General features: G+C 32.0%; 4 protein-coding genes across 5 annotated transcripts; 2 read left to right on the plus strand and 2 right to left on the minus strand.

Moving 5' to 3' along the window:
- Positions 1 to 1,148: 1,148 nt before the first annotated feature.
- On the minus strand, positions 1,149 to 2,416 carry LOC124492905 (uncharacterized). The gene is made up of 2 exons (XM_047055922.2): positions 2,155 to 2,416; positions 1,149 to 2,082 (listed from the first exon to the last, which is right to left on the minus strand). The coding sequence occupies exons 1-2, from the start codon at positions 2,254 to 2,256 to the stop codon at positions 1,279 to 1,281; spliced, it is 906 nt and encodes a 301-aa protein (XP_046911878.1). The 5' UTR covers positions 2,257 to 2,416; the 3' UTR covers positions 1,149 to 1,278.
- A 182-nt stretch (positions 2,417 to 2,598) lies between these two features.
- Positions 2,599 to 4,335, plus strand: LOC124492904 (ras-related GTP-binding protein A). 2 transcript variants are annotated; one of them, XM_047055921.2, is made up of 5 exons: positions 2,995 to 3,094; positions 3,161 to 3,450; positions 3,503 to 3,763; positions 3,822 to 3,987; positions 4,059 to 4,335. In XM_047055921.2, the coding sequence occupies exons 1-5, from the start codon at positions 3,004 to 3,006 to the stop codon at positions 4,166 to 4,168; spliced, it is 918 nt and encodes a 305-aa protein (XP_046911877.2). In that variant the 5' UTR covers positions 2,995 to 3,003; the 3' UTR covers positions 4,169 to 4,335. The 2 variants fall into 2 exon arrangements, with proteins under 2 accessions (XP_046911876.1, XP_046911877.2); XM_047055920.2 differs by having other exon boundaries at positions 2,599 to 3,450.
- LOC124492901 (uncharacterized) lies at positions 4,261 to 7,114 on the minus strand. The gene is made up of 2 exons (XM_047055918.2): positions 6,758 to 7,114; positions 4,261 to 6,688 (listed from the first exon to the last, which is right to left on the minus strand). The coding sequence occupies exon 2, from the start codon at positions 6,677 to 6,679 to the stop codon at positions 4,430 to 4,432; it is 2,250 nt and encodes a 749-aa protein (XP_046911874.1). The 5' UTR covers positions 6,680 to 6,688; positions 6,758 to 7,114; the 3' UTR covers positions 4,261 to 4,429.
- A 16-nt stretch (positions 7,115 to 7,130) lies between these two features.
- Positions 7,131 to 9,231, plus strand: LOC124492902 (zinc finger CCCH-type with G patch domain-containing protein). Its single transcript, XM_047055919.2, has 4 exons — positions 7,131 to 7,314; positions 7,372 to 7,465; positions 7,523 to 7,767; positions 7,824 to 9,231. The coding sequence occupies exons 1-4, from the start codon at positions 7,240 to 7,242 to the stop codon at positions 8,916 to 8,918; spliced, it is 1,509 nt and encodes a 502-aa protein (XP_046911875.1). The 5' UTR covers positions 7,131 to 7,239; the 3' UTR covers positions 8,919 to 9,231.
- The last annotated feature ends 4,272 nt before the right edge of the window (positions 9,232 to 13,503 follow it).

The following is a 13,503-nucleotide window of genomic DNA, read 5'->3' on the forward strand; positions in this document are numbered from 1 at the left end:
AAACTAAAATAATGTGCGCATCTAATCAAGATAACCAAAATAGAGATAGAAAACTCATTTTTTACACACATGCACACACATATTCATTTAGTTTGTTTTGTTTGTTTTCATACAAAAAAGACCTTGATGAAGATTATCCGTTTATCTTTTACCATAAAAATTAACAAACACGGAACTCTCAAAAAATATAGTTTCATATAGTTGACCCGGAATTCACTTCATAATCATATTCATTCATTCGAATTTTTATTCAAACTAAATTTCAGCAATTTTTAGAAACTAACCGACCGACTGACCGACCAAAATTTCAATAGTTGAAAAGAAAATTATGCATACCGAATAATGATGGTCTCATTGGTCATTTTGGTGCTCTGCTTGGTCGATTCCATGGCTTCCACCATTCTATATTATTGTTTCTTTTTTTTCTATAGTTTTTTCCTAGGTATTATATCCTCATTTTTTCGTTATCGAGGTGCATATGTTTTTTTTGTTGTTGTCAAGATAATAATCATTCATTCATATAACAATTCAATGCACGCACATACATACAATCAGAAAAAAAATATGAATATCATCTTCATATTAACATTAGCAGTGGTTAAGAATGATCAAGAATGACCACTACAACAAATAGTTATCATATTGGACAGCGGACAATCACCGTTGGTTCAAGTCAATTGTTCTAGGGATTGTATAAATGATGATCACGATCATCAGTATGATGATCTGGAAGTAATTAAAAATTGTATTATGTTATCGTAACAAATATATGTGTTTATACACTCACTCAAATACACATTTTTTTGCTCTTTGCATGAAAACCAGAAAAACTATTATTAGATCGGCCACCAGTAGTGAGGTGGATGAGAAAATTGACGAAATCATAGTTGGACATCAAGCATACCTTGAAAAGATCAAAAAAAAAATGTTATCAGAATCGAATGAATTGGTTGACATTTGTGACAAACTAATTGTATAGACAGACAGTCTGTCAATTGGAATGACGTAAACATTTACCCTGACAGAAATATGTTCAGAAAAAATCATTTTTGTTTCAAATCACCGAATGAAAAAACTAATAATTCAAAGCTCAAATCAAAATAAATAATTCTGATTTCATTTAAATATATAAAGTACATTCTAGAAACAACAACAATTTAGAAAATTTTTTATTTTCAATCAAAAATAATTCTTCTCTTGTTTCAAGATGGTGGTGTCTCTCCCTTGCTGAATACAACCATCCACAATTCAATGCCCACTAATAATGGTCTATATTTTTCATTCTTCATTTTTTGATGTAGCTGATTGTGCCGATAGCACATCCGAATATGGCATCTGTGATTGAGTCTGCGATGGATCCATCATTGATGCTGCGACTCCCGATGTCGATTTTTCCGGTCGATTATCTTTCGATTCCATCATAGCTTGTCCTTCCTTTCTTTTCCTCGATGATGATGACGACGATTCTTTAGGCATTGGTTGCTGCTGTTGGGCACGTTTTGATGATGATTTTGATGATGATTTACTTTTTTCACCATCACTCGTCGTACCAGCTAATGGTGGTCCTTTTTGTTGCTCTTGTTGTTGCTGTAAACTTGTAATTGCAGCATCTTTAATTTCTTGATTCAGATTATTGCCTAAACCAGCAGCTGTTTGACGACTACTCATTGATTGTTGATCATCTTCCTGTTTATCGAAATAAAGCCAATAGAATGCAGCTAATACTATTGTAGCCATCGATATAGCAATTACAACAGCCGATATGATTATGCCGGCACGACGAATTTTCTTATCATCTGTTTGATTAGTAGGACTGTGAGTTGTTACATGCGATGGAAATTGTGTTGTTACATGCGACGGAAAATGAGTTGTGCCATTTTCTGTAGTTACATTGAAGGATTCATCCGTAGGTTTTATGGTATGATTTGTTATTTCAGTCCTATTAAAGATATCGGTTGTAATATTCAATTCTGATGACGTTATTGGTGGCAAAGATGTATAGTTTCCTGTTTCATTTCTAACTGGCATTTCAGTTGTAATATTTATCATTATCGGTGCCGCAGATGTAGTTTGCAATTGCGGCTTTATTAGTGAGGAAAAAAATTTTATTAGAGCTAAAACATTAGAATTATTTAAAGTATCACATTAACATACCAATTGACCAAAAACCGATATCTTGCTGGATGACATTAGAATGATGGTAAAAAATAATAACATACTTATATGCTTATAATTGATATCCATTGTTTTCATCATTTGAATTGATACAAACAATATTCTAAACAATTTAATGATTATGATGATTGACGCTGAACAAACTTTCAAATACAAATCGTTGAAAAAGAAAGATATGGTCTTTGTTTTAACGATACAAACAAAAAAAAATATACTAATCCCAAAAAAATAACTACTAATAATAATTGAAGTTATTGAATTCCATACTTTTACGGCTTTTATATTCATTATTCATTACAAAAATTATGATGAAAATTCTTACATTGTTGAGTATAATTGAATCTAATAATAAAAGCGCGCAATTGTTTTTAATAAATGGTAACTATAAATGTTACCGAATGATGGCGCCACACTTGACCAAAACATTATCAGCAATGGCGAACACACCACAATTCTCAATGATCATTGCCAATGGTATTAAATCACAAGATCTTCAAAATAACAATTTATTTACATCTTTATAGAAACAAATTGGCTGAACTAGAAAAATTGATTTTGTTATCGTCAGCTGACTGTATAATAATGAAATCTCAATCTATCGAACAAAAATAAATGAAAAAATTTGTTATCTTCAAATTGATTTATCACTCAAACAAAAACAATCAATCAATTGATTTTCAGTGTTTAGTGGCCAATAACTCCCATTTATAGAGATTTTTTGCTCTACAATACATTCAATTGAATTTGGATTTTTTTTGTCATTTTTGATTCAAAAACTTACGGTCAAAATCGGTGTAAAAGCTGACAATGAAGAAAAAGGTATTATTGATGGGAAAAAGCGGTTCGGGTAAGACTAGTATGCGTTCGATTATATTTGCCAATTATATTGCCCGTGATACTAGACGTTTAGGAGCGACAAGTAAGTGTTTCGATGGTTTGTTCGAATTTTTCGTACTAATTAATATTAATATATTCATTCTTATAGTCGATGTTGAACATTCACATGTTCGATTTTTGGGCAATTTGGTATTGAATCTCTGGGATTGTGGTGGTCAAGAAGCATTCATGGAGAATTATTTTGCATCTCAAAGAGAAAATATTTTCCGCAATGTTGCTGTATTGATCTATGTATTTGATGTTGAATCAAGAGAATTAGATAAAGATATACGTTATTATCAAAGCTGTCTCGAAGGAATCATGGAATATTCCAATGATACAAAAGTTTTTTGTCTCATACATAAAATGGATCTGATTTCCGAAGAACAACGTGATTGCGTAAGTAAGCTAAATTGTGTGAAATGATGATTAATTTATTCGAATTTCAAAGATTTTTGAAGACCGTGAAAGCGATCTTAAACGTTTATCGAAACCATTACAATGTACATGTTTTCGTACATCAATCTGGGATGAGACTCTTTATAAAGCATGGTCAAATATTGTTCATTCATTGATACCGAATGTAGATGAATTGGAAAAACACTTGAATAATTTTGCTGATATGATTGATGCAGATGAAGTTCTATTATTTGAACGTGCAACGTTTCTGGTCATTTGTTATTCTGAACGTCGTAAACATAAAGATATTCATGTAAGTCATCTATATGATAATACGTCCACATAATCATATTAAATTCCTGATGTTATAGCGTTTTGAAAAAGTATCAAACATTATCAAACAATTCAAATTGAGCTGTACAAAACTTGCAGCTCAATTTCAGAATATGGAAGTGCGTAATTCACAATTCGCTGCATTTATAGAAAGTTTTACTGCCAACACATATGTCATGGTCATATTGTCAGATGCATCGATTCGTAAGTTGTTTACTCTTTTCATAAATTCATATGATTAATTTGTCACATCATGTCCATTGTATACAAAACAGCTTCTGCAACCACATTGTACAACATTCGAAATTCTCGTAAACATTTTGAACAATTAGAATCGGTTAAAAATCTATCATCACAATCGAATTCGTCTTTGTATAGTTTATGATTTTTTCACGGTTATACCATGTGTCTTTTCATTCATTCATGGACCATCAAATTCTGGACAAATCTTTCTCTCAGTTATTGTAATTTTGTAAATTTATCATCTAAAATTATTTTATTATTATTATTTTTTTTTGTTATTAAATTTTCTGTCTTTTTTGATACAAAAAATATATTTTTGCATAAATATGTTGCAAAGTTTGAACATGTTTTTGCATTGTGAATGCTTGCGAAAAAAAATGATAAAATAAAAAAAATGGCAATGCTATGCTGAAGATGATGATGCCAATACATGCTGTGACATATCGGCCGTCATTTGTTGCTGTTTTCTCGAAGTCCAGGTGCGAAAAACATCGGAACAATAAAGGACACAACATTCTTCTGAACAAAATTCGCGATCCCATTGATTCGAATCTATGGTTGTACGTTGACAGCCATCTCTTGCACATACGGCTGATTGTTCATTGTTAGGTTGATGATCACTTGAATCATTATTTTCACCATTCATCAATGTAGTATCCGATTCAATAACAGATGAATCAAGTTCATTATGAGAAACATGATCCATTGCTGATGATGATGAATCGTGCAAAAAATTATTATTAGCACTCTCATAATGTTGATCAATATCGGATGATGTACGTCCATTTGATTCATAAATCATTTCTGTTGGATAAGAATCTTGTAATATTGAATCGGAAGCATATGTGGATGTTAAAATTGGATCATTTGTTGTTGATGATTGTTGTTGTTGATGATGATGATCTGATGATGTTTGTTCCAATGAACTAAGAAATGGATCAACCCCTACAACCGGATTGGCCGTATCAAACAATGAATTTGTCGTCGATGAATTAGTGGGCGAGTAAATATTTTCATCATTCAACAGGTGGATATCATCGAAATCATTGAGATCAATACCCAGATCTATAAGATTCTGTTCGGCATCGGTCGAGTTGACAAAAAATGAAACAGCTGAAGTTGGATCATCATCGTCAGTGAAAGGAAATGTTGACGATGATGGTGGCGTAGAATGATGAGTTTTATCATCATGTTGTGCATTTGTATTTATATCATTACTATGAATGAATTGATGTGTATGATGCATATGTTGCTGAGACGAGTGTTGAAGTGAATGAATATGAGGCTCGGCATGCGAATACGAATCTATAACATTCGATGTTGAAGGATTATTCATTATTTGATTATTTAAGGCAGAATGATGATGATGATGATGATACGTATTCGTTTGATGTATCGTTGTTTGAGGTTGCTGTTGTTGATTATAATTACCGTATGCTGTTTGATGGTAATCATCGACGGGAATCGAAGATTCAGTAAGCATATCATCTGTGGTAACCAAAATGTTTATAGATGGTCCAGTATTAGTCGATTCGAATGTTGTTAATTCATCAGAATTTGTCATTTGTTGTTGATTCGATCCAGATAGTGGAATGGTAGCCATTTGTATTGGTAGTTCTGTCGAAGTCTGCTGCGACGGAGGAGTTGCCGTCTGATTCGTCTGTGCAATTTCTTTAGCTTTATTTGAAGCCAGATTTTGTAGATAATTTTTTTTCTCCATATCTGCTCGTTCTTTGTATACAATTTTATCTTCTTTGGACAATATTTCCCATTTGGATGCGACAATTTTAGATATTTCTCCGAATGATGCGGAAGGATTTTCAGCTTTGATCGATGCTTGTGTATCACGAAAAAATAGTGCATATGCGGATACAGGTTTTGATTGTCGTCCTTCACCTCTGTTCGATTGTTTCGAATTTGCAGCACGTTTTGTGGTTTTTTTTGTTGTAGTTTTTGATGATGGAACCGATTGTTGAGGTTGAAGTTGTGTTTGGACGGAAGACTGTGCGGGCACAAGGGCAATCTGGATAGGTTGCATATTCGGAAGATCCCTATTGACAAACTGTTGCTGCTGTTGTTGATTGAAATTTGGAGCAGTGGTAACAAAATTTGTCGTTACACTTCCCGGCATTGAAGAACCTGGAACCAAAATTGCAGCTTGCTGAGCTTGTTCTGTCGTGGTCAGCATTTGTGATTGTTGTTGTTGATTATGATACCATTCAGATTGCTGTGTTGCCATTGATGATGGCTGTTGGATTAATTCAACTTTATTCCAGGAAACTTGAAATGGTGTTGCTGAAGGACCGACACCAGTAGTAGAAGTCAATTGGCCACAAGAATCATAGGTATAATAAGCATAGGAAGCTGTTGTGGTCGAATCGATGGCTTCATTCGAGGCAGTGTTTGAATCTGGATGCTGATGATAATTTGGTTGTTGTTGTTGTTGCTGTTGATGATGATTATCGAATGGAACAGTCGTGGCAGATGAATTATTGCCATTTGGAAGATTGACCATCAAATGAATGGGCTGTTGTTGATTATTTACATCCATAATGTCTGCATTAGCAGCAACATTGGGGTCATTACTGACAACCAATTGTACTTGATGGTTGTGATGATGATCATTAGGTGATGTATGATCAAAATGATTCATTATCGAAATCTAATTCAAATATTGAAAAAACAAATGATAGATTAACATCGGCAATGAAAAAAAAATTGAAATACTCACATTGTAAAACTAATTAAAACAAACAAGTAAAATTATTCAATTAAATCATTGGATCGATTCAAGGAAAATCGAAACATAAACAAATATAATGAACAAAAGTTGTCAATTAACATAAAATATTCGGATGTCGTTCTTTATGAAAATTCGGACACTGATTTTGTTGATGAATTTAGATAATCATCAATATTCTCCAAATGAGCTCACCATATAATATACAAAAATACGGCTGCTACTACCTTGTCATCATCATTGTAGTCGTCGTGGTCGTCGAGAGAAATCCAAAAATGTAGCGTTTAACAGCTGTCGTCAATTTTGAGGATTTATTCTATTCGTTGTGGATCCACACAATTCACTCAATATACACACACACGCATGTGCTCGTGTCAGAACACTGCCATCAATGAGCCATTTATTTCTTTGATGTTACCAACATTCTTAGTCTTTTCATATCAATCGTGATTCATGATATTGGATATTTGATAATGTCCAATCAGGTCCACAATGTGGACGATAACGAATCAAACATACGACAAGAATTACAAGAACATCTTGCTCAAGTTAGTCTTTTAATAATGAAATTCTAAGAATCCTTTGTAAAAAAATTCTCTTTTCAGCTTAAAGCAATCAAAGAACAACAACAACTAGACGATAACGAGGAACTTGGTATACTTAAATCAAATTTGGAAGAGCTATGTCGATTACTTGAAGGTAATTGAAGCTAAAAACTTGGATATTTGTGAAAAATTTGTTGTTTTTTCAACCTAGATGAATTGCTAAGTATTGAAAAACGCAAACTATTGAAAGATTTGAATATTGAAGACGATGATGAAAAAATCGAAAAAGAAAAGCCTCCATCAATTAACACCGAAATTGATGATAATCCACTAAATCAATTCGAATGTTCAGTTCCATACCGGTTTCAAAATGGCCACATTGAATATCATGATGCCTTGGTAATTGTCGAAGATGATGAAAATAATGGTGAACATGAGCATAAAGTTCGATTGAAAGTAAGAATTATAAGAATTTTGTTTCATAAAAGTTGATTTTTCCTATGATTATTTAGGCATTTTTTCTTTATCCAGTTGAAAAATCCATGCAAACTTGTCCATTTTATCTTCGGGATTGCTGCCGATTTCAAGATAATTGTAAATCCTCACATGGCTTTCCCATAGCTTCAATCGATCAAGTTCGATCTAAGGTTTCAATCAACCTATTCAGTGATGAAGATATTGACTCATCAAAACTTGGCCAATTAAAAAATTGTCTCGTTCAAGACCACGAAGAAAACATATGGCAAAAAGCTGAAATCACTGATACAGACCTTAATAAAGAACGAATTCTTGTTCGAATCAATAAGGATAAAAGTGAGAAATGGATTCATTTTGAAAGCTTGGTTTTGTTACAAAATGTAGAGCCTGAAAATTCACATGAAGAACTTACAACAGGTTCATCCAATCAATCTATGGACTTTCAGATTCCAGACTTAACTTGTACTGAATTCGGTGAATGGGAAAGATATACCAAAGGTATTGGGTCGAAATTGATGGCTAAAATGGGCTATGAACAAGGTCGTGGACTAGGTCGACAATCACAAGGAATCATCAATCCAATCGAGCAAATTGTCTATCCACCTGGGCGATCATTAGATCACTGTATAAAGCTTAAACAAGAACATGAACGGAAAAAGCAGGATTGGAGAGAAATTCTTAAAGAAAAAAATAAAAAATTAAAATTCGAAGCCAAACTTTCTGACCAATATGATCGTATCGAAAAACAAAAAGGCCGCGCTAAATCAATGTTTGAATTTTTAAATAATCGACTTAACCAAATTCATGCTTCAACAGAATCTAAAAGTCCATTAGCCAACAATCGATCATTTAAAAACCTGGATCAACGAAGCCTTAATATTGCTTCATTCAAATCCGAACAGGATTTGCAACGAGCACAAGTTGAATTGGACAAAATGCAGCGAATGCGTAGCCGTCATTATGTTTCCAATCAATCGAATGTTGATCAAAATGCCGTATTAATGAAAAATGACTACGAATCGTCCATAGAACGACAGCAAAATATAGTGTCACGATTACGAATTGAAAATGAAGCGATCAAAAAAGAAATCAAATCCAGATCCGAACGAAGTAAATTGATTAATTTTTGAATGCAACTAAAACAGGGAAAAGAATCGAAATTTCAGTTCGATAACCTAAATCTGAACAACAAACAACTCTTGCCTTGTCAGTTTTCCATCGTTTATGTGTATTTATACGATAATCTGTGATTGATAGATTCAATTGGCCGAAATGTGAAGAATCCACATTACAGCCATGGACACACAAACACACACACATAAAAAAATAAATGATTGTAAAATAACGTTTTCTTTGATCATTCAGCTATACGATTGCGTGTAAATTACACGAAACAAGAACAGACATTGATAGATAATAAAATCAAAATTCATTTCAATTTCATTCGATTGATTACAACTACATTGTACTACAATTCTATTCCGTTTTTACGGCAATTCTGATTAATTTTTAAATTTACTATCTCATTTTCCTGTTGGTTAACTCGTTCAATGGTTGAATGGTTCCTACTTTTTTTTCTGGTTTCCCCATCTGATAATCACAAATAACCGACCATTGATTCGTTCCATCTGGTACATAAATGTACACATAAATCGGCAAATTGCAAGACCAGTCATTACCATTCCAATTCTTGAATCCCTTCAATCTAATGGAAAGATAGATGAATGCAGTCACCTCACGTTTATCCAAAAAAAAAAAAAAATTTCAATTCAAAATCATTCATTCAATTATTTTTTTTTTATCAGTGATTGAGTCGACGCAATTTAATGGTTTGTTGTTGGAACATAAATTTATATACGTAAACATACAAATAATCTGGTTTGGCGGGTTGGCCCGTCTTTTTTTTACAACGGAATGGAAAAAAGTAAAAATTTCGAGGCAGCAGTAGCCAAGACCGTAGGCTAGAATGGCGCCCAGAATTTCCATCAGTAAAACTGATAAACATTCATGCAGTATACTATACACCGGCACCTATAGTATGGCATATATTATTTAGCACCAGTAGCAACAAATGTACGATCAACATCATCATCGTATACACGTCGCAATGTGTGTGTGTGTTTATGGAAAAGGAATACGATTCACATATTGAATCTGAATGAATCCTGCATCCTTTGTCAGAAATATATGCATCCTAGCTTGTGTGTGTGTAGTTGACCACATACCATATGCACTAACTATTATCATCATCATCAGTTGAAAGTGAGAGCCTAGACTACCCTCTCATTACATTCTAGAATGAGGAGACGGAAAAAAATACGGGTTCCTCGATTGCCATAAATTTTGGCTGTTTTATCAATGTTCTCAACAGACGCTTTACAGTCACCAATCAATGAGGTTATCATACATCAATATTGGTAGGTCTTTAAAGTTTTTTACATTTTCAAATTCTACATGCAAACGTTTAATAAAAATTGTTACGGCAACAAATTATGAATTATTCAGTAATATTAACAAACAGAGAAAAAAAATGAAAACAACAATCGGTATTTCGAGCTAAGAAAGTTAGTATCAACAAGGTACCAAAGCAATGATCAACGAATGGACATTGGAATAAATTGGTCAACATTGTCATCATCGAAATGATCTACATTAATAAATTTGGTAAGTAAAATTGAATTTATAAACTTATAAACAATTATTATTACGAAACAAATGACCGGGTAGCAAAATTCAAATGAGTAATGTTACATCTATATAGTGTTGTATAGGTTTGTGTGCTTAATCAGAAAAGACTTCATGCAGATAAGTTTGAAAGAATATTGCTACAATGTCCATTACAAATGTTAAATACATTCATTATTAAATGCATTCATTATTTAATCTAGCTAAATAAAAGCCTTACGACATTTATAGTTTCATCACAAGAAAATGATAAAATGGTTTTGAAAAAACAAAATTCACCAGAGCTAAATGTATATAAAAATATTGTCTGTTGCAGATTATAATTGAAAAACAAAAAAGACCAATCCAAAATTCAGAAAAACAAATGAACAGAATAGTGTGGGTGGAAGCGCCAAAAAACTCTATTTTCTTCATTATTACTTTTCATAGCCATGCAAAATTCATCTTAGGCGATGCGACTGTCTGGTTGAGTGACGCTGAAATTGATACACGCTGGCAAAATAACCAAATAGCTAGCCGATTTTTTTGTTTAACAGAGACCAACAGGCCGTGGCCGTGTGGAGTACTGAGAATTAGAAACCGAAAAAAAATGATACGATATACTAGATTCAGGCATCCAGCCTAGTTTGGTTAGATGAATGATCCTGGTTTTAGGGCGCAATACACGCGCCATATGGTTTTGGTGTGATAAGAGAAAATACACACACACAGAACCAACAAATTTCTCTATCAGTGTGTGTGTGTGTGTGTGTGTGTGTTTGTATGTTTGTATTGTAGCAAAAAAAACCCTTAGAATGCTAGGATGGATACAGAATTTTTTTTTGCTCTTTTCAATTATTGTGACGCTTATGATGATGATGAGAAAAAAATGATGTTTACGTTGTTGTTTATTGTTGAATTATTAGCCCTTATAATAATAATAATAGTACGATCATTCAATTTAGTTCGAGGTTTGTTAAATTCATTTCGAGAGTTGAAAATGAGAATATTCTATGGTGATATGGAGCAAGTCAAAAGCAAAAAAAAAAAAAAAAATACAAGACAGATTGTCGTTTCATAAAAGCATTGACTTTCATCTACCAAAAAAAATGAACAAACCAGGACGCCATCAGAAAAACTTCAACAACAACAAAAATAGCGAAAAACAAACGATTCCGTGTTTTTTCTCTATGGTTTGTTTTATATTTATTTATTTGGCTGTACATTTTTTGTTGGTTCCAAAAACAAAATCAACAACAGCAGGATGCCATTTTTGGAAACACATACACAGAGTATAAATTCGTTGTTCCTATGGCTGGTTTATTTAGTTATGTTTTGTTTCTGTTGTTCCATAAACTGATTCATTCATTCACTCACTCACACTTTGAACAATAATTTTTTCAATAAAAAAAAACTCTCCAGAGACATACAAAGATAGAAATTATTGTGACCTGTGTCTGTGTCGACGAACTTTGACCGGTTAATTCAACATTTTTTTTTACTGTTGCTGATTATTAAATTATGATCACGATTATTGTTCTGAGCATCATCGAAAGTGTTGTCGAACAACAAATGTAGTAAGATAGAGAAAAATTCAAAAATTAATACTATAGTTGTATTGCCAATTCTCGTAATGAAAATGAAAATGAAAATATCATTAGAGAAAAAAATTGTAATCGTTAGAATCTAAGAAAAATTTTAGTTTTCTAAAAAAAATAAAATAAAATTCCAGAAATGATTCAACGACAAACATATAAAGAAAAAAGTTTCACTTTGAATTTATCCATACACGATGGATTCATTTGAAAATTATTGACTGAAAGTTTGTCAACATTGGCTGATAAATCAAATCTTTGATTTTTCTTGTAATCAACGATAATGATGTTGATGATAACGACGAAGAAAGAAACCTGATTGAACTAATTGAACTTCAAATTAAACAAGTCAAACATATTCGAATAAAGACGGAAACGTTAGAATAAAGAATTTAAAAAAAAAAATATCATATACGTGCATTCCAATAATTTGAAACTTTTTATACCACTATCAACAGCGCACATATATTTTCAATGCTTGACATAGAAACAAGTAGTGAAGAAAAAAAAAATGAAAATCCATATGAATTTATTCGTCACATGAACTAATTTAATTCAAAATTTTTGTTTTCTTTCATTCCTTTTTAACATCATGATAATGATGTAGAGATGAGTTCTATATATATCTTTATATACTCAAAAATTATTTTCAATCAAAAATATATATTTGAATGGAATCGACATTTTTTTCAAAGAAAAAAAAATATGTAAAAAGCTTCTAAATGTGTGTATCCAAGTTATTAAGTATACAAAAAAAAACTAAATATATAACGATCAGATTTATAATATTGATAATGGATTCAATGTTTTTGTGTAAGCTTAACCATATATACAGATGCTTATGATTTAATATTATATAATAAATCTCTATAAGAAGCTAAGAATACTACAAACCCACACGAACACTATAATTCTGAACAACGATGATCGATTAGCGATGGTCAAATGTTTGTAAAATGATGATGATGATGATGATCATCATATTATTACTATTAATATATAACTAATGATAATCAATAAAATTTACTGTTAGGATTTATTTATTTATTTGTTTTTTTTTTGCAATTCGAATTTTGTGCCTAATCTTTATCACTTATTCTACACATATAAAATTCAATCATCATTATCATTATCGTCAATATGTTGAAAGAAACAATATTGTTTCAACAAAATCAACATAGACAATCGATATGAATACTAGAATTCTAATCCAGTTATTTTTTTCTATCTTTTCTCTTCTACAGGTTTTTTTTTTTTTTATTCCATCCAAATTTTCTATAGGTTTTCATTTTGGATTCTAAACAACGATGGGAAAAAAATCTAAACATTGATTGTCCAAACGCAATTCTTGTTTCTTGTTTCTCGCATTTAATCAAAAAAAAAAATTCTAATTTGTTGCTGTTTTTGGGCCATGCTGTGCAAGTTGTGGTTGTATTGGAATTGTGTGGCTTGCTTG

The sequence above is a fragment of the Dermatophagoides farinae genome, chromosome 1 (genome assembly GCF_024713945.1).
Source record: "Dermatophagoides farinae isolate YC_2012a chromosome 1, ASM2471394v1, whole genome shotgun sequence".
Lineage (NCBI taxonomy): Eukaryota > Metazoa > Arthropoda > Arachnida > Sarcoptiformes > Pyroglyphidae > Dermatophagoides > Dermatophagoides farinae.